Here is a 19,025-nt window from a genome sequence, read left to right on the forward strand (position 1 = left end):
TGATCTGGTTGGTCTAGGAGATGATCAGCTTAGGCTCGTGCCTGAATTCTAATGGGATGCTTGTTACTTGCCTTGCAAGCCACGTAATGAAAGTTACATACTACGTATAAGGTATATGCATTTTGGGATGCCAAAATCAATCAAAACGTTCTGTACTTATGATAAATGTCACAAGAAAAAAAAAACATCAGCCAAACTATTTGTCCAAGAGAGACAAGATCCCTCATTTTTCCACATCATGTTATTACAGAGAATCTCCAAAAACAGAGACCAAAGATATGCCCTAATGTCCCACCAATGAAAACCATCTCCATTTTTATCTGACAAAACCCCTTTCTGTCTAATTGTTTTTCCTTTCGAAAAAAGGAATCACACTTCAGGAAACCGGCGTTTAGGATAGAGTCTTTGAGAGCTTTTTCTGCGACGTAGCCTGGCTCCAATCGCTTGGCTTGGTTCGCTTTCTTCTACATTTGACACAGAAGTAAAAAGACTTCACTGTAATGCCGAGACAACAAACCCTAGAATGATGCCTGAAAAAAGAGAGAAGGTCATTGATTCATTTGGAAGATTCGGCCTGGTGATGCTCGAGGTTACGGAGGACGATCTTGGCGAAGATCCGAGCCTCACGAGGCATGTTTGCAGCTGCAGTAGCGGACCGGAGGACTCTTGCCGCTCCAGCGTTCTGCATGAGACTCGCATGATGCATTGCATGTCGACCCCCCGGTATCGAGAACTGTACCAAATCATACGTAGGTTATAACCTCTACTCACACCATTAGATGAACCATAAAATTTCTTTTAACACGCCATCATACCTGGAAAAGCGCAAAGGCAGCACATGCTTTGAGTATAGATGAAGAATTCCGTAACATTGCTACGAATCTTCCTATTTCAGCACCACTGTGACAAGAAAATATACGAATCTTTATACCCTTTTGATCAAAATACAGGATATACGGGTTATAACGAAAATATCGACTTCTTCAGACCTGCATCTGAGGTGGCCGGCTTCTTGGATGCGAGCCCTCTCTGTAACTTGTGCCAGCGTAGTCGGGGCAGATGATAAGGCAGCAGCCGCAAATATCTGGGGATCCGAGAATGCCAAAACGAAAGCTTCAACGTGCTTCAGAGCCATCCTTCTCGCCCCATCTAAGCTCACACTCTTCGACGTGCTTTCTGACGATGCCCCTACCAGTGCAAATTCATCCATCCTGTACCGATATTCGGATCTTCCTTTTAAGATTTCTCGGAGAAACTAAGCGTAAGTTAATGGGCATGTAATTTATAAGGCGGTTTACCTTCCATCAAACATGTATGCCAATGCTAATGCTGCCATGAAACGTGCCATTTTTGACACAGAGGAAGAACACAAGTGGACAAGAGCTGGAACTCCCCCTTCTTCCACGATTCGAAGAGCATTACCAGGATTAAAAGCAAGATTCCACAGAGCTCCTGCAGCAGTTTCATGTACATCCTGGAAGATAAAGATACATAAGATCAGATTCCATAAGTCTGAGAAACTTTCTTACACACGAGGAAGATAAAGATACATAAGCAAGAAGGGCACAAAAGATGTAAAAAAACTAAAAAATAAAAATAATCACCTCAGCTTCCGACCGTGCCAGAGCAATTAGAGGTGGAACACCGCCTTCACGTCCGATTGCAATGCTGATAGGATAAAAAAAAAGTTAAAGAGCAATTATTATCGAGGTATTAGATTATGCAGAAGACTTCTCAAAGTAATGGCACGTGAAATGTAAATCTATGCCCACGGATGAAAATGGATTCAGATTGCTTGGACCTGTTTCCTTCTGATACCGACAATCCCCATAGAGCGCCAGCCGCCCTCTCTTGAAGACCCGTGGATGCATTTGAACATGACTGAGCAAGCGCCACCTATACAATCGGAAAATTGATCAATGCCTGAAGATACATCTGAACTCGCAATCATAAACAATGCAATCAGCGCTCAACCATACAGCTGAACATAGAAGTAAAAGCTTAGATTCTTTGTTACGAGTTACCACAGAGCCCATAGAAGATTAAGCTACCTTATTAGCAGTAAGTTGTACATGTTAAACTTAGAACAGGAAGAATATAGGGACATTGTACGAGAAAATGATAAAAGAAAAGGAAGCATGTCCATTTTATTGGATCCACACCGTTAGCCGGAGAAATAATACCGAACTTCAAAAATGGTAAAAAGAAAATGTGAATAAAGACAGACAGAAAGCATAGTCTATGTAAGTGGAGACATACCAATGCTTCAACACCACCAGCTGCAGCAATGGATTCCCGATTTTTGTCATCGAATGACAAATTCCATAAGGCACCAGCAGCTTCCTGTCTAACACCTTCGTGGGCCGATTGTGTAAGCTGAACAAGGGCTTCTAGTGCACCTGCCTCTTGCCCAACTGCAGCATTGTTATTGTTGCTATCACCATGAGCAGCTAAGTTAGCCAAAGCACGAGCAGCCTGGGAAGATTATAATCATTGGACCACAACCTCAGCGACTCAAATCACACTTTGCAACAGAGAATCGATAGCGTAAAGAGTATTTAATGATGAAGAGGAAATAAATACCTGTTCTTGCACCCCCTCATACTTGCAGTTGCGAGCCAGCATCACCAGGGCATGTACACCTCCTGCCATAGCAACTTCCATGCTGCACTTGTCATCCGCTGCCAAATTTGCTAATGCCCCAGCAGCCCTTTCCTGATTACACCCCCAAAGGCAAAATCCATCCATTTAAAGGAATTCCACAAAAAAAAAAAAGGAAAAAGCATAATGTGGGAGAAAGAGAAATGGGTACCAGGACTCCATCAAAACCATTTGGCCATCTGAATATAAGATCGACTAAAGCCTTCACTCCTCCAGCCTGAGCAATAGCATTCTGATATAGAAATAACGAAGAAACAACAATGTGGGTCATAAAGTTTGTTAATTTATAAATAAAGATAGCAAGAATAAGTACTTACCTTATGCTCTTCTCCGACAGAGAGATTCCATAAACCACCGGCAGCCTCCTCAGCCACAAGTCTGTTCATGGACCTTGCCAAAGTAGCAAGTACACTTATTCCCCCTTCTTCAGCAACAGCCTTTGCAACACTAGCATTTACCGACAAGTTTGCAATAGCCTAAAATATTTGGCAAAAAGGAAATACATTACGCCACATTAGGGAAGGACAAAAAGACGAAAAACCTAAAGAAGATAACCGTAAACACCTTTGCTGCTTCTGACTGAAGCCCTTCTCGCCATGATTTGGCAAGGTCGAGGAGGATACGGATCCCTCCATCACGCATAACAGCTTCAGCCCTTCCACCGTCTATACTAGCATTCTCATCGTCGATAACCACGAAAGTTGCAAGCCCTGTCGCTGCCCTCTCTTGTACATCCTCTTGTGAGCTCTGCATTAAACTGAGCAGTAACGGAGCCCCCTGATTCAGCCAGAAATGATCCAATCCTTGCGGATTGCTCTCCGCAGTTCGTAGAAGCGTATGAGAAAGGACCCATTCAAACCACTGAACAATTTCGTCGATGCTTTTATCTTTGGTTGTCAAGTTTCTCCAGTAAGAAAATACATCACTTGCCTTCTTTACAGTATCGGAAAATATAGAAGCTATCTCATCAAAAATATTAGTAAACAGAGCTAGTAAGACTTTCCCTTTGAATCGATTGGCGCAAAAACTCGTATCCTCTTCGAGGAAAGGACAATTCAAAGCACACAAAACTTTCAAGTTCTGGGATGATGTCAAAAGTCTCGAAACTGCGGTAGGACCAATGTCAGTCCTTGAAACGTCCAAACCAGTCAATTTCGGGAGCTTATGCCACTTATTCGATGCAACTGACCACTTTATATTAGACGTCCCAGCAACAGAGAGGTAGTGAATCGATACCACTTTTCCAAGTGCATCCTCATCAATGTTAAGGCAATCTAAGAATCCGAGATCACTGAGCTGAGGGCAATGATTAGCCAAAGCTTCTATCGCCTCAGAAGTGATATCTCTTATTCCAGAAAGCCGTAGCTTTTTAAGTTTCGGACAGCAAAAGGCTACGGCCCTTATGGCATCGCTTGTGATCCTCTCGCAAAAGTCTGGCCCAAGTTGGAGACTCTCAAGTGCCTCATGGCGGGCAGCAATCATTGACAATGTAGCATCTGTGATCTTCCTGCAATAGTCGCCACTTATTTCGAGCAGATTTCTCGCTTTGAGATGTATAATGGCATCAGCAGAATCAACGCCACGAAACCTAAGCTTCTGAAGATTAGAACAACGAGATGCAAGAGAAGCGGCTGTGGAAATGTCAAACTTGTGAGCACGAAGATCGAGCGAATTCCATAAACAGGAGGAAGAACCAAGGCCCCTCCATGTCCTACAAGTGGATGCTAAGCTCGCTCTATCGCGGTAATTCAGACGGGTAAAGAGCTGAAGCACTGTGTCATAAGGCAAGCATGTCCTGTCCACAAACCCATTAGGCTCGGGAACTGAATCCTCATCGTTTGTCTCGGGATAACTTGGCAAAACGACCTTATCCTTTCCCTTTGCTTCCACTTTTTGCCTCAGCCTACGACTCATATCCTGATCAAGATATATACACTCTACTATGACAATACTCCTGCAGCTAAAACCTAAATTCTATAAAAGCATAGACCCAAAATCAACCAACTTGCTTATATATCCCAACCCTGACCACCAAACACTCAAAAGGGAATAATCACAGGACAATACAGATCCTCATCAACCACAGAAGATCCTAGTCTTCGAACAAGAAAGAGATCACTTCACGGGCAAGTCCAGATTTCGACAATCTAGCAATCCGATGGCTCTGAAACGGAAAACCCGACAAACCTACGCAATCAACGGCACATTGCACGATACATACGAAGCCAATTCAGCGGCCGGGTCAGCGGAGAACGCTCGGGGGCTTTGACGCAAAAACCCTCGAATAGGAAGGAACAGAAGCTTTGCGGGATTAGACAAGCAAATCACGGTCCTTTCTAATCGATTAGCATTGGCATAAATTCGAACGGGCAAAGGGAGGAAGAAGATGACAAAGTGAGAGAGATAGAGAGTGATGGGCGGAGAGGGTTCAGGCGAAAGCGAAGCTGGACAAGAAAGCCAAACCCTTTCCAAGTCATCCGTCGAACACTCTTCCCTGAAACTTCTCTTCCCGTTTCTTACGGGAGAGAGAGAGAGAGAGAGAGAGAGAGAGAGAGAGAGAGAGGAATTGAGAGAGAAGAATTGCAGAATCCGGGTCGGGGCTGAGAGAGAGAGAGAGAGAGAGAGAGAGAGGATGGTGTGAAATTACAACTCATATCAATCACCTCCTTTGCACGGTACATTTATATTAGCCCCCGCAAGATCTTCCTCCTCCTCTGATTAAAAATATATAATACCTTTTTTTTTTTTACCAAAATTACAAATTTTACATAATCGAAATTCATTTATCTCTTAAAACAGCTCATGATTTCGTGTTCCTTCAAATACTTTCTTTCTTGGTCTCGAAGCTATCCTCTCATCCCTCAGCCTTAAATCGATATTGATTATGAATTTTCACGAGTTTTAAAAGTAATCGTGATAACTAATAGGTTATCATTACTATTTCTCAAAAACCAAAGGGAAAAAATGTTGTTATTATAATTATAATAATAATAATTATTATTATAATTATTTCTCGTAATCCGACAACCACTAGGTTTTTAGTTTTGTTTAAGATAAAACATAAGAAAATATCACTATCCTTTTTAGGAAGACATTGGAGGAGTCGTGATAAATGTTTCTATATGCATAGCCATTTCATTATAATTCTGATTTTGTAGTTCTTGCTCTTACGGATAAATTAAAGAATCCGAATACTGTTATAGAAGGAATCTAATAAGTAAGAAAGATATTTTAGAAATAAGAGGAAAAATACTGTTTCTTGTTTCTATATATGTAATACAATATAAATACAAATATCTGTATAGTCATAAATTGTATGGCTAGTGAATCCCATAATAATAATAATAATAATAATAATAATAAAACATTTTTCTTTTGAAAGAATTTGACTGTTGCAGGGAGAAAGAGAGCTGACAGTGTTCAAAGAAACAGAAGGGGTGTTCGTGTTCGGAATTCGGACAGAAACAAAAGCCACATAAAAACACACACACACACACACACTCGAAACGTGATCGAAGCAACAAACAAATGCTGTAAACAAAGAAAGGAAATTTAAAAAAAAAAAAAAAAAAAGGAGGAGACTTTGCATGATCTTTCCTTCCCCTGAATACCAATCCTTCAGCTCTCTGGGTGTAATGTAACTTCCCACCGCCATGAAAACGCTAAACAGGCACACACTCTTTGTGTATATGTCAGAAAAAAAAAGATTAGTTTTTTATTTGTAAGCTCTTGAAGCTGTGCAGATCAGAATTCCATGGAAGGAGCTTGTATATATTACCTGGAGTTTTAAGTGCAAATGACGTCGGAGTAAAACCCTATTGTTCTCCTCTGGCAATTCTGGATGCTGAGTAACTCCACATCGAAAACTTCAAACTGCTTCGAGCTGAAAAACGTCGATGGACCCACCTAGTTTGAGCCAAAGGGTAGCCATTTTCGGACGACTTAGACCAATCAAAGCAAATTACAGATTTTTCGTTACGGTTTCTGATGTCTTAAAACAGGTGTAGCTGAGGCTGAAGCTTCCCTTTTAGATCAATGGATTCCATATCAGATGGTTAAGTTTCGTTTCCCGGAAATCATTTTCCGCTGTGATGTACGCTAAAGATTAGCAAACCACGCAACATGGACGATGAAGAACTAACCGGAGGTCCCAGTTCTGGAGGGATGATGATCCTTCTTCTACCACCGGGTCTCATTTCACGAATTCCCATCTCAAATCCTGCAAACATCATTGTCCATTCTCAACCGAAGAAATTATTGTCTGTTCCTTTTCAGGACAAACGTTTCTCTAACATTCTGATGGTACTTGTGCGAGAACGATAGCTTTACTTGCCTGGAACAAGTGCATTGTTGCCCAGTCGGATCCTAGCAGGAGAACCCTGTAAATAGGTGCTATCTATTCGCCTTCCTGACTCATTGTACCCAATATAATGAAAAACCACCTGCCAAATGCCGTACAGTCAAAGGCCTTGTTCATGTCCGGTAATTTCTTGTAATCATCGTGTTAAGATGCACAAAAGTTTTATAAACGGCAAGACCCCATCTCATAAGTGGTAAGCTTCAGGTCAGAGATGTTGGCTATGCTCGAATACTAAGCCTTGCAAAGAAACTCGTTTGAACAAACTCGAAAAAAAATAAAGACTTGAAATTAAGAACCTGCTGACCATCTTTTGGGCAATCACCTTTACCGACTTCGAAATCCCGATATATGAGGCCGGAATCACACTTCACATAATTATCTGGAGTCACTACCTTCACCTCAAAACCTGCACTACCACAGCAAAATATAACATCAACAGGGCATTAAAAGTTTGATACTCTTTTGGAGGATTGGGCTCGAGAAGCGGTTTTAGGACATAAACCTTCTCTAATGAAGTTAGGAAATTCCTCCGGAGCATTGTTCTCTCTCTGTATTCTTTTGTTCTGTTCTAACAGCCGCCTCTCGTCATACGGGTTCTTAGCCTTTGTCTTTGCGGACGAGGATAAAGCGGGAAACAAGAATGGAGAAACCAAAACAGAAGCAAGGATTCTCCGGCTCAAACTAGGCTGAGAAGACGGACAGGACTCCTTCTCCAACAGGACACTGCATTCAGATCTCATTAAACTAAACAACCAGCACAGAGGGATCTCTTAAACTACACTGGAGAAACAAAATAAAGCCAAGATAATCCCACGAAGCAGAATACCTTTGATGTTTTGGTTTCTCACTTGAGGAACAACAACATATCAAGCTTTTAACTTGGTATGAAGGAATTCTTCTACCTGCATGGAGTGTATATAAGCACGAAGGTGTACACTCAGTTCCCTACTGAGAAGCATTACCACCTAAGACCTAAAACACATTGATTGAAGACGATGATACTCTTATGACCGCTATTGCCCATAATTTCCGTAATCACAACGAGAATATATACTCAAGAACAATGCCCATGTAACTATGAATTACCAAGATTACTGGGCGGAAATTAGCGTCGCAGAATTCTAGCCGTCGATGGCGGAAAACCGTTCCAAAAGCATAAATGAACAAGTTCAGATACATATATATATGTGTGTGTATATATAGAGAGAGAGAGAGACAGAGAAAGAGAGAGGGGACTCACTGGAAAATGATGGCGTGGGAGGGAGAGAGGCTGAGGAAATTGTAACCATGGCTTCTATCTCCGGCGATGCCTGCGACCGAGAGCGAGAATATTATCCTGCGTTTATTTCATGGATAATATCATATAACTCCGTCTATATTTTCATTTATTTTATTTTAGTCCCAATATTCTTATAACTTCCCCTTTTTGTTTGATCAGAGATTTTCATTTCGACCCCAAACTTTTGTCTGAGTAGTAATCACACCCTGGTTTGGATTCTCGTGAGTTAACAATAATAACCAAAACAAATAAAAGATAACAGAGAATCAACAGAGAACTATTACAAAAAGAAAACTTTCATATCATGGAATTTCTGTTCTAAGAAGAAAATTTGCATTTATTTCAACAAAAACACAATAAAAAGTTAACAGAGAGAATCAACCACCACCCATTGAATTCAAGCTTTTGATTTCCCACTGTCGTCTGAAATGGCTACCAATAATTCCTCTCGGGTAGTTTAAAGGACGAGTGTTTGTCTCTGAAGCCTTACCTGTTCCCGGAACTCGGCTATGAACTCGCCTGCTTTTCTATCCACCTCGTTAAAGTCAGTCCCAGCATTGGCCATGATTCCACGATCACTTTCTTCCTCTATGCTTACTTGAGTTTGCTAAGCTTCATTCTCTTCTTGTTCCATGTCCTAATGCATCATAGTCTGGCCATGTTTTTCCAAGCTTGTTTCATTTGATACATCAACTTGTCTGATTCTCGATTTCGTTCTTCCCTCAGCTTCTGCCCATCCATCAGACCATTCCCTCTCTCCATTTCTATTTTTGGCAGATCGACCTGATCTAACGGTCCTAACAGATTCGCGAAATTTCTTGTCTTGGTCATAACCTTCTGCTCCTACCCTCTTTCCTGAATCACTCCTCAACTTTCCTCTAAGGTTGTTAGGATCCTCCTCCCAGCTTTTCCGGACAGTGTCCTCTTACAAACTGCCGCAACTATTTTGCAGAGGACAATGTCCGGTCGGGGAATCCTAACTGCTTATGGGAGGTGACAGTGAGACAGAATCGGGCGGGTAAGCTTTTGCGAGAACTTTTCCATTTTCTGAAATCTCCGCCAGTTTATTTTAATGATCTAGATCCCAGATTCTTTCCTAGTGAGGAAAAGAACCCCCATCCAACTCCTCTTCAACGTTTCTGCTTCCTTCCTCCGAAAACAGAGAACCCCCGCTACAATGCCGAGAATGAGACCAGCGCTTACAAGTAAGTATCATCAGTGACAGAGTTTGGTGACGGTGATACGGAAAGGTATGGTGATCTAGACCGTGATGACCCATGGAGATTCTCTTCCTTAGCCAATTCCTCCATTTCGAATTTAATGACTCCGCTGAGACAGAATGCGAAGGCGAAGGCAAAATCTATTCTGACTCCTGAGTATGTGAAACAAAACTGGCATGCGAAGACGAACACAAGGTAGACCAGAAAGATCCTGATTTGAGGGTCTTGAACGATCATAAACTGGAAGAGGGTTAAAATTTGAAGAATAAGTGCCACCTCTCAAATCTTCTCTCACTGCCATCCCCTGGGATCTTGAATCATGTGGAACAGGTGAAGATGAAACCCTAACCTCATCAAACTTTTCCTCCAATTCCGCAGAACCAAAGTCCTGCCTCACAGCTCCAACATAGTTCCCAGAACAAACAGTTACATTCAGAAGCTTGAGTCTCTCTCAAAACTGACCTTAAACTCCTAACTGGCAAGCCCAACGGCTTGTGTTTGGTTGGTGTAGACGTCAAGACCATAAAGATGGTTGAGCAACTACAACCTTAGATCTTCCCTGAAAATACTGCGGATTCCAAGCTTGCACTTGAATTTTTTACCATATTCAAGCGAATCTTCTATTTGGCTTTCAACAACAGACGACCCAGAAAGTTGAAACACCCACTTTAATCGAACGACGGTCATTCCTCTCGTCAAACTCAGTCTCGTAATCGTAAAAAGGAGGAAACTTGGAACGTTTTAGAAAGGTAAGACAGCGGAGACTCATCAACATTACTTATCCGCAATTGCAAATCGACTCCTGAATCCACAGTTCTAAGGCTAAATAGACCATAAGACGCGGCAATGCCGAAGAAGAGGATGTAAATCAGTTCCCAGAACTTGGCGGACACAATTTCCCCGACGAAATCGAGCGCTTGAGAAGAGAACAACGGCAGTGCGAGGAGAAACAGAGCGAAGAAGACGGACTTACAGAGGAAGCGGCTGGTGCATGAAGACCGCGACGGCGGTTAGGCGTTGGAGACAGGCGGCGAGTCTCGCCGGATACCGACGGTTGGGGTGCGGATTCGGGGACGCCATTGATGAGTTCGCCAGGGCTTCGACCACAAATAAAAAAGGGTGGAGGAAAGTGAAATGGGAATTAGGGATTTAAACGGTTGGGAGAAGAATGACCGTTGGCGAAAATTACGGAATTGACCTCGAACGTCTTTAGTTATTACAAGGCAGCCATCGTGATCGTGACCGTTGGCACTCGTTGTCCACTAAATCTATATATTTTTTCATGTGAATCTCTTTTACTTGTCTACGTAGTTGACAAAACAGTACCGGATTTTCTCTGACACCGATTACTTGCAGAGGAACCAATCTTTTGACCTTTAATACCATATCTTATATATATATTCTGCAATAGATTCGATACGTCAAGTGAAACCCTAAAGAACAAGAACGGTTCCGTACTTGCTTTCGCTCCGGCTCTTACTAATATCATCTTTACATTCAGAAAAAAAAACGTTGCCTTTTCTCCTTAAACCTAACACGACTCTATCAAGAAACATTATAAGCAGGAGGAGGAAAAGAAAACCCTAAACATAAGAAACCGAAAAATTCTCCTCCTTAAAGATATTGTGCATGGAATCATCTCCTAGACATGCCAAGGCAAAGCTAATGATACTACTCTACCAAAAAACCCCAAAAAAAAAAACAACCCTAGTGTGATCCTGCGGCCGGCCTTTGATGAAGACGAAGTGACGCCCACGGGTTAGCCGGATTAGGCCGCTGAGGGCTCGGTCCGACGTCACGGGCAGAGGAGGGCGAGGACGACGACACGCGCTCGCAGGACGGGCACATGGTCAGAGTGGTGGGAGGGTTCATGTGCATGTAGAGATGCGGCGAGAGCTTCAAAGCCCTAAGCTCCGACACCTCTTTCTGCAGCCTCCGGTTCTCGCTCGTCAGATTCTCGCAGCATCTCTTCAAGTACTCGCAGTCCACCTCCGTTTGCTTCAGCTTCGTCCTATATACACACGCACGCATATACATGCACACGTCCATACAACGTTAAAGTCCAAAAGCGGTAATAAATATTCCAGAATGAGGGGGGCACATGTGAACAAGCAGAGCAAGTTGCAGAGGGAAAAGTCATTATAGGACGCGAACTTGGGGATGAAATGAAACAGCGAAAGAAACAACAGGATCGTTGGGAAATCTTTTTGGGCCATAAAAGGACAATAATCTCCCCATCATGGCAATTACTGAGGTTTTCTGACATATCTATGATATTCCAAAAATACCCCTGGATGCGGTAGAGAATTACGCACCTTGCCCTCCTGTTCTGGAACCACACCTCCACTTGCCTCGGCCTCAGGTTCAACTGTTTCGCCAGCGCCAGCTTTTGCTTCTTCAAGAGTGTGAATAAATAAATACGCACATCAAAACCAAATGTAAAAAAGCCCATACGAAACGGCGGAAATTACGGAAATGCCACCGACCGGGTTGAGAGTGCTGTATTCCTTGAAAGTCTCTTCGAGGACAAGAGACTGTTCCTTCGATAGCCGGAGCTTCTTCCTCGACCCGTCGCCGTTTCCGCCGTCTTCGTCATCGCTGCCGCGAGAACACGAAGCTCTCTCGGCGTCGATGTCGTCGGCGGCGCCGGGCTTGTCGCTCCTCTTGCCGCTGGAGCTGGAGACGGTGCTGTTTGGGGACGATGCACCGCCGTCTTCCTCCACGTCCCCCACCCCCGCCGTCGCCGACGCCGACGGAGCTCTGTTCACGTCTATGCCTCTCGGAAACGATGATCTCGCCTCCAAGACTCTGTCTGCAACCATGCATGATATTTTATAGATGCTTCTCTTGCCATTTATGCACAGATCACGAAGTGAGGATTGCATGTGAACACTTCAAGATCATTTTCAGATACCAGATGTGAACCACGCGCAAGACAGGAAAAAAGAGAGTACGTAACTTCCTTAACTACGGACAAAAAATAGAGCTTGGATCTATGTTCTGCATTATTGATACGATGGGATCTAAAGCATGGAGAAACGGGTTTCAATGATTGTTTGATATTTTCAGATCCATGCAATCTCGAGAAGAAATTTGAGTAGATCTTGAAAGAGAACAGAAACCTTAGCCATAGTTGAGAACGCGCACATTATGGTTGATGGTAGATCATTGAAAAAACGAAAACATAATTCAGACATTCCGACAATATCATGCTCAATAACGAGAGAGAAAAAAGGAATTACCAGAGGATTGGAAGAGATGAGTCCAAGAGTTGTGAATCTTCTGGGAATGGCTGTGATGGCTCTGCATGTGAGGAGAAGAAGAAGCCATAGGCATGAGCTTCAGACTCAAAGATGGCTCCTTCTGTTGAGGAAACCCAGAACTAAGGCTCAGCCCCAAACCTAAACTCAACCCATCATCTCTTCCGGCCATTCTCACCGATCAGAATACCTTCCCTCTTCTTCTGGCTTCACAAAATTTTCCCGAGAGTAAATGCCTTCGCTTTCACTCTCTCTCTAGAACCAGACGGTGTTGTGGCCACTGCCTCTACAAATGTGCAGCAGTACAGTTCAAAGATATGTCTTTATATACACAGTTTTAGAGAGAGAGAGAGAGGGGAGAGAGACATAGGGTGTGGGGGCTGGGGGTCTCAATGATGACTCTTGTCAGAGAGACCCCTGTTATCTCAATGATGATATATACTGCAAACCTCTTTCCTTTTTTAACTTAACCACGGTTAGGGAGAAGACCTCTGGTTTGTTAAATTAACTCCATTTCAGTTTACCACCCCGGTCAAAAATTAATGTGGAAACCATCTTCGTTTCCCTTTTGCGTTTTTCTTACAAAGCTCTTTAAATGCAAACAACCAAAATATCCTTAGCACGTTCCAAAGGTCAAAGTATGTAACTCAGCGAAAACTTAATTACTACGAGATTTTCCAATGGATACTGTCATTTATTACATGACAAATGGGTGGGTTTTCTTTCCTTGAACTTTGAAGTAAACTCATTTATATATATATATATATAAAGACAGTGTTAGGAGGAGGGGCTTCGGCTTCGAAAGCGGCTTTCTCGACCGTTGACCGTTGACCACACGAGAGAGAAGGTGCCTAAAAAGCTGCGGCTGAAACAGACCAGACAGTGCAATCCACGCGCGGAGGAAAATAATAATAATCATCATAAGATGATGATGCTGGTGATGATGATGATGATGATGACGCCTTATTATTATCACCATTCATGTCACATGCCCTGAACATGCGGGCCCCGCATAAATCCAGACAACCTTTTTCAGCTTTTGAAATCCCGTAATATAATAATATCGTGAATTTATTCGAATTAATTAGCATATTACCAAAACCCATGACATAGTCCCACTCCCAACGCAAACTTAAATGCGGTGATAACTGTAGGATGGGATGCGACTAGAATTTCAAGTTATAAGATATGTTGAGGAATTCCATTTAATACAATAAAATATTTTTTAAAATCATTTCAATTTTTTTTTATCATTTTATCAAAATACGTAGTAACAAATTTGAAGAAAAATATATTTGAAGAATATTAAAATATGTGTACACAAAACACTAATACATTTTAACCCATAAGCCTTGATGAAACTCCACAGAATTCAACAGTATTTTTTGTCAATTTCCCTGACAATATTTACAAATCGATGATCTTGAGAGACGGTGATACGAACGGGACAAAATAACGCAGCTTGGGTAAGGTGGTATAACACACGCGCGAGTGGGCGCGTGATGGGAAAGATGAGGAGCGAGGGGGGCGGTGGGCTCAAAGAGGGTATGGTGGTCAGGAGGGGCAGAGATACGGTGTCGTATTGATAGGTTACAGAAGAGCCAATCATACATATCACTGCATGGAGTCACCTCTGAACCCAACATGCATGCATGCATGCATGCATTCCCTCCTCTAATTAAATTCCTAAATTAAATGTATCATCATTTACTGTCCCTTGTTGATCAAAATACAAAAAAGTAAATTCGGAGTTTTACCATTAATTTCACCGGTCAAAATATAAAACGCTTTATTAAAATTGAATTGATGGATATCTTACTTAAATTACTGATTAATTTCTTTAAATTCCGGATTAATGCATCATTAACGTGCCTCCAGTTTTTTCAAGAGTAACAGACAAGACAGGACAGGTCAGGTCATGTCGGGTTTTGTTAGTTCAATTTAAACGCACCATATTTCACGAGAGAGTCAGCAGCGTTTAAATGCTAATGCCATCATTACTCTGCCCTCCATATTTTTCGTTACACAGCCCAAAGGTAATTTGATTAATTACGAGAGATTAACTAGTCCTCACCTTATAAATTTATTGCAAATAAACATTCTGTTTATGGACAAATAAAAGCATTTAGAAGATAATCTTTCTAAATATTTTCAGTCATCGTGAGCGTTAATTAATTTCCCTATATGTATAATGTAGTATTTAACGGTGGTGATAATCTAAATCATGATTAACGGATAAGTAAACCAGGATTAGCTGTTAGATCGTGAATTTGGTGGGAGGGTCCAGATCTCAATTCGATCATATAATCAATTACTTGTTATCATTGTACAATGAGAGGAGGAAATCTTAACACGTGCTTGCTGCATGCAGAATGCGAGAAAACGACCCTTCGTTTCTCTTCATGGCTTTTTTTTTCCTTATAATTTAAATTTCTTTAATAGAAATACATAAAATATATTCTGACTGGGATTTAGCACGTCTAAAAAGGGTGGAAAAAGAATAGCTGTTTCCAAGTCCTATCTTAGGAATTAGGATTAAGGATTGCTAAATAAATAAATAAATATATATATTTGTGCGTGTGTGTGTGTTTCTGTGTATATAAGTATTATATATATATATATATTCGGTGAAGGTGATATAATAATAAACTACCTTGTGGGATATAGGTACACTGAATTTTCTTATAAATCACCATCACCGACTCACTGTCCATGCACAAGTGTTCCAAAATATCGCACCAAAATTTAATTTTGGTCCGACCAGATATTCGTATGATCGTAATCGTTGTCACTTGTAAGGATTCGAAGGGAATAATTGATGAATTTAAGTGGGTGCACATTTGGAATATATATATATTTTTAATAAAAAAAAAAAAAGAGAATAAGAACAACAAGAGAGAGTGGACGTCACGTGGGGAGACACGGGGTTCACGTGCAATATCACGTGGGAGGTTGTCGACGTGGCATCACGTGGTCCCCAGAGACCACACTCGTGCGGTGTAATGTTGTCCCTCCACTGCAAGTCATCCACTTGTCTCTGCAAATCATTGGATACCCTCTTTTACTCTCCCCACCTCAGACGCGCTACGCCACACGCGTGGAGCTCACGTCCTCTAGACAGTGATGTACACGCGATTCGTTCGCGACAACTATTTCTCCGTCATGATTTTGTTTTCCGGATCAAAATTTCTTTTGTGAATCATGAAATCATTAGCATAAAGGTCATCATATATTTTCGGTGTTATATATATATATATATACATACACACACACATACATATATGCGTTGGTATGATGATTGAGTTTTTTGGTGTAATTTTTATTTTTTTGGGTGCAAGTTGCCAAGTATGATGATTGAGTTTTCTTCAGGTAAAGTTTATTCATATCACCTGCGATTCAACCAGCTAAGAAGGGTATCCAATGGCGACCGACCGCCAACCCCATGCTTGGCCAAATTAAGAACTATGTAAGATTATGAAGAATGATTATACAATAATTAGCGGATCATTATAATTAAACATCGTTCATGTAATAATAATTAAATATGGACTTTAGGGTTAGATGGTTTGATAATAATAAAAAAAATCAGGCCCCACGTGTGTGTGTCCATGCATGTGCAGAAAAGCTCACTCCATGTGTTATGCTTCTAATTTCCTAGATTCGGTTTCATATGCAATCAACCGACATTATCTCCACCATGTCCCCATCTTTTCCGGGACACATAATAAGAATCCATTTATTTTATGGGTTATATATATCATTAGCAATATTTTGAATTCGTTTATTATAATTTATGACTCGCTAAATATCAGTTAAACACATATACTTTCTATTGTTCGGCTATTTAAAAATATCACTTCTTTATATTTTTTAAAAAATGTTAAATAAAGATGTTAAATATTTCCGTAATTAAATTAAATTTGTGATTACTAAATTTATTAGTGTCCCAATTACAATTTTTTTTTGGATCCGCCATTGCAAATATGTCTATATATATATATATAGTTCTAGATGTGCGTGTGTATATTTGCATATAACTAAACCACACTAGAATAACCAAAATCTTGAAATAAAAAAACCCAACCATATACAACTAATTAACTAAATAAGTTTGTGAAGACTTGAATTCGGGTGCCGTACGCGTCATGAAGATTCTTCATAAGTGGCATATCGGGGTTTCGAAGTGTTATATTTAAAAACAAAGAACAAAACCTTTTTTAAAATATAAAAGATTATACATGCAGTTGGACATTAATTATAAAATATATTTCAACAAAAAAAAAAACATTATAAAATTTATGACTTTAAGACAGTATGTGTGTCCGTTGAAGAGAAACGGACGTTTTCTTTTAATATATGCGCATCGTGATTTAAACTAAAATCGATTTTTATAAAAACACAATTAATTTAAAATCTTGAAATTGAATCTAATAACTTTTATAATGGGGATAATTTTTTATAAAGAACCGTAGGGCATATGATATGACTTTAGAGTGGACGCACATATTGGTTAAACCAACGAGGAAGTGAACGCCACGTGACCGAGAGGTGTAAAGAAGGATGGATGGGTTGAGGACCGAGGGAGGGAGGACAGAGAGTCACGTGAGGGTCACGTGATGGATGATTAAGGTGCGAAGAAAAAGGAAGGACACGTGGCCCTACCTATCGTTCACGCCGGCGCGTGTCTCTATGTCCCTCTCTCACCGGACACCCGTTTATCTCCCAATCATTTGATGGGATTTGCCATTCGAAATCACCATAACTCCCCCTCTATGCTAACATTAGGTCGTTTAATTTAGAGTTGTAAATTGGGATAATAACCAAATAAACGATCCATTTCGAAAAATATATAATTACAAGCGAATTGAATTTTGTATAGAAATCTAAAAATATCTATTTTTTAAAAAGAAAAAAATTTGAATCCAGACTCCCTATAGAAGTTAAATATATCACTCGCCCCAATAAGTAAAATATCCTCTCACTAACATAAATATTTAAAAAAAAAATTCTTTTCTATTTTTGTGTAAAAAATGTAAAATGTACCAACTATTGTCGATGGTTAAATTTATGTCATTCTATTATCTTAACATTAAATTCAATGACAAATATTACAATTTAAAATTCGAATTGAATAATTATATTGTTAAATATAAATAATTATTTATATATTTTTAAATATGTTTCGAGTGTAATCACATGCCAAATTTTAGCGATACCATGTTATATATAATTATCACATAACAGTTATATATGTATATATACACACATATATATATATGCTTGGTGAAGCAAAGACGGCTACTTACCATTTGGATCATGAAATGATTGAGCCCATCTAATATCTCTGTGAGGGAGTTTGGGTTTTGACGGAGACAGATTCTGCCACATGTTTTGGGCCCTTTTAGGCCCATTTATATAACCCAAGGAGCTTCATAATGGGCTTCTTGGCAGATGTAAATCGAACCGTTCTTCGGAGATTCGCTTTTAAGTTTTGAATGGTCAATTTATTTCTTTTGGGATTGCTTCCATGGATTGGAATCATTGGATACAAAAAAATAACATTTGTGATAAATAAATACGATATTTTCGTTTTTAAAATTATGGAAATATATGTTATAACATGAGTTCGGTCCGAATCTAAAAGAAAATTAGAAAACTTCCTTCAAAAAACAAAATCCAGAATTTCCATTTGTGTGCATTTAGGATCGAAGTATGCAAAGCAGTGGGCGCAAAGAGAGCAACGTAGCGTAGCGTGCTCCGCTCTGGAAATCCAACGTGCGACCCTTCTGCCCACACGTGTCATGATTACTTTGGTGTTTTACACGTGCGTGGAATCCACCAGCACACTGAGATATGGCAAAACAAAATACAATATGCAGTTTATTACTACAAAACCACGATAAATAAATCCACAAACTTTCTAATGGATGGTTTTTTACTACAAAACCACAGTAAATTTACGTGGAATGGTCAAAAGGCTGTAGTCGTCGTCAAGCTGGGATCGACCTGATCTAACGGTCCTAACAGATTCGCGAAATTTCTTGTCTTGGTCATAACCTTCTGCTCCTACCCTCTTTCCTGAATCACTCCTCAACTTTCCTCTAAGGTTGTTAGGATCCTCCTCCCAGCTTTTCCGGACAGTGTCCTCTTACAAACTGCCGCAACTATTTTGCAGAGGACAATGTCCGGTCGGGGAATCCTAACTGCTTATGGGAGGTGACAGTGAGACAGAATCGGGCGGGTAA

At 40.6% G+C, this 19,025-nt stretch overlaps 3 protein-coding genes across 3 annotated transcripts; all 3 read right to left on the reverse strand.

The window, feature by feature from the left end:
- Positions 1 to 136: 136 nt before the first annotated feature.
- On the reverse strand, positions 137 to 5,263 carry LOC104817192 (protein ARABIDILLO 1-like). The gene is made up of 11 exons (XM_010546274.1): positions 3,226 to 5,263; positions 2,979 to 3,137; positions 2,813 to 2,893; positions 2,584 to 2,715; positions 2,260 to 2,475; positions 1,802 to 1,896; positions 1,605 to 1,668; positions 1,299 to 1,474; positions 990 to 1,211; positions 816 to 900; positions 137 to 733 (listed from the first exon to the last, which is right to left on the reverse strand). Exons 1-11 carry the CDS (start codon positions 4,573 to 4,575, stop codon positions 557 to 559), a joined length of 2,757 nt encoding a protein of 918 aa, XP_010544576.1. The 5' UTR covers positions 4,576 to 5,263; the 3' UTR covers positions 137 to 556.
- A 788-nt stretch (positions 5,264 to 6,051) lies between these two features.
- LOC104817195 (peptidyl-prolyl cis-trans isomerase FKBP20-2, chloroplastic) lies at positions 6,052 to 19,021 on the reverse strand. The gene is made up of 10 exons (XM_010546279.1): positions 18,787 to 19,021; positions 8,791 to 9,083; positions 8,262 to 8,331; positions 7,848 to 7,923; positions 7,524 to 7,744; positions 7,318 to 7,427; positions 6,995 to 7,103; positions 6,804 to 6,880; positions 6,440 to 6,567; positions 6,052 to 6,340 (listed from the first exon to the last, which is right to left on the reverse strand). The coding sequence occupies exons 2-9, from the start codon at positions 8,863 to 8,865 to the stop codon at positions 6,448 to 6,450; spliced, it is 858 nt and encodes a 285-aa protein (XP_010544581.1). The 5' UTR covers positions 8,866 to 9,083; positions 18,787 to 19,021; the 3' UTR covers positions 6,052 to 6,340; positions 6,440 to 6,447.
- Positions 10,947 to 13,165, reverse strand: LOC104817194 (homeobox-leucine zipper protein HAT3-like). Its single transcript, XM_010546276.1, has 4 exons — positions 12,763 to 13,165; positions 12,007 to 12,332; positions 11,836 to 11,915; positions 10,947 to 11,531 (listed from the first exon to the last, which is right to left on the reverse strand). The coding sequence occupies exons 1-4, from the start codon at positions 12,950 to 12,952 to the stop codon at positions 11,228 to 11,230; spliced, it is 900 nt and encodes a 299-aa protein (XP_010544578.1). The 5' UTR covers positions 12,953 to 13,165; the 3' UTR covers positions 10,947 to 11,227.
- Positions 19,022 to 19,025: the final 4 nt, after the last annotated feature.

This window comes from Tarenaya hassleriana, unplaced genomic scaffold, assembly GCF_000463585.1.
Source record: "Tarenaya hassleriana unplaced genomic scaffold, ASM46358v1 Cleome27, whole genome shotgun sequence".
NCBI lineage: Eukaryota > Viridiplantae > Streptophyta > Magnoliopsida > Brassicales > Cleomaceae > Tarenaya > Tarenaya hassleriana.

Excerpts from the sequence above, each read along its gene's own strand:
- LOC104817195 (XM_010546279.1), bottom strand. The coding sequence starts at position 8,865 with ATGGCCAATGCTGGGACTGACTTTAACGAGGTGGATAGAAAAGCAGGC. Across the intron at positions 8,332-8,790 it reads TAGCCGAGTTCCGGGAACAG|GCATCGCCGGAGATAGAAGC; the intron begins GTAAGGCTTCAG and ends TCTCGGTCGCAG. Across the intron at positions 7,924-8,261 it reads TCCCACGCCATCATTTTCCA|GTAGAAGAATTCCTTCATAC; the intron begins GTGAGTCCCCTC and ends CACTCCATGCAG.
- LOC104817194 (XM_010546276.1), bottom strand. The coding sequence starts at position 12,952 with ATGGCCGGAAGAGATGATGGGTTGAGTTTAGGTTTGGGGCTGAGCCTT. Across the intron at positions 12,333-12,762 it reads TCATCTCTTCCAATCCTCTG|ACAGAGTCTTGGAGGCGAGA; the intron begins GTAATTCCTTTT and ends GCATGGTTGCAG. Across the intron at positions 11,916-12,006 it reads AATACAGCACTCTCAACCCG|AAGCAAAAGCTGGCGCTGGC; the intron begins GTCGGTGGCATT and ends ACACTCTTGAAG.
- LOC104817192 (XM_010546274.1), bottom strand. The coding sequence starts at position 4,575 with ATGAGTCGTAGGCTGAGGCAAAAAGTGGAAGCAAAGGGAAAGGATAAG. Across the intron at positions 3,138-3,225 it reads TTCAGTCAGAAGCAGCAAAG|GCTATTGCAAACTTGTCGGT; the intron begins GTGTTTACGGTT and ends CAAATATTTTAG. Across the intron at positions 901-989 it reads GCCGGCCACCTCAGATGCAG|TGGTGCTGAAATAGGAAGAT; the intron begins GTCTGAAGAAGT and ends TTCTTGTCACAG.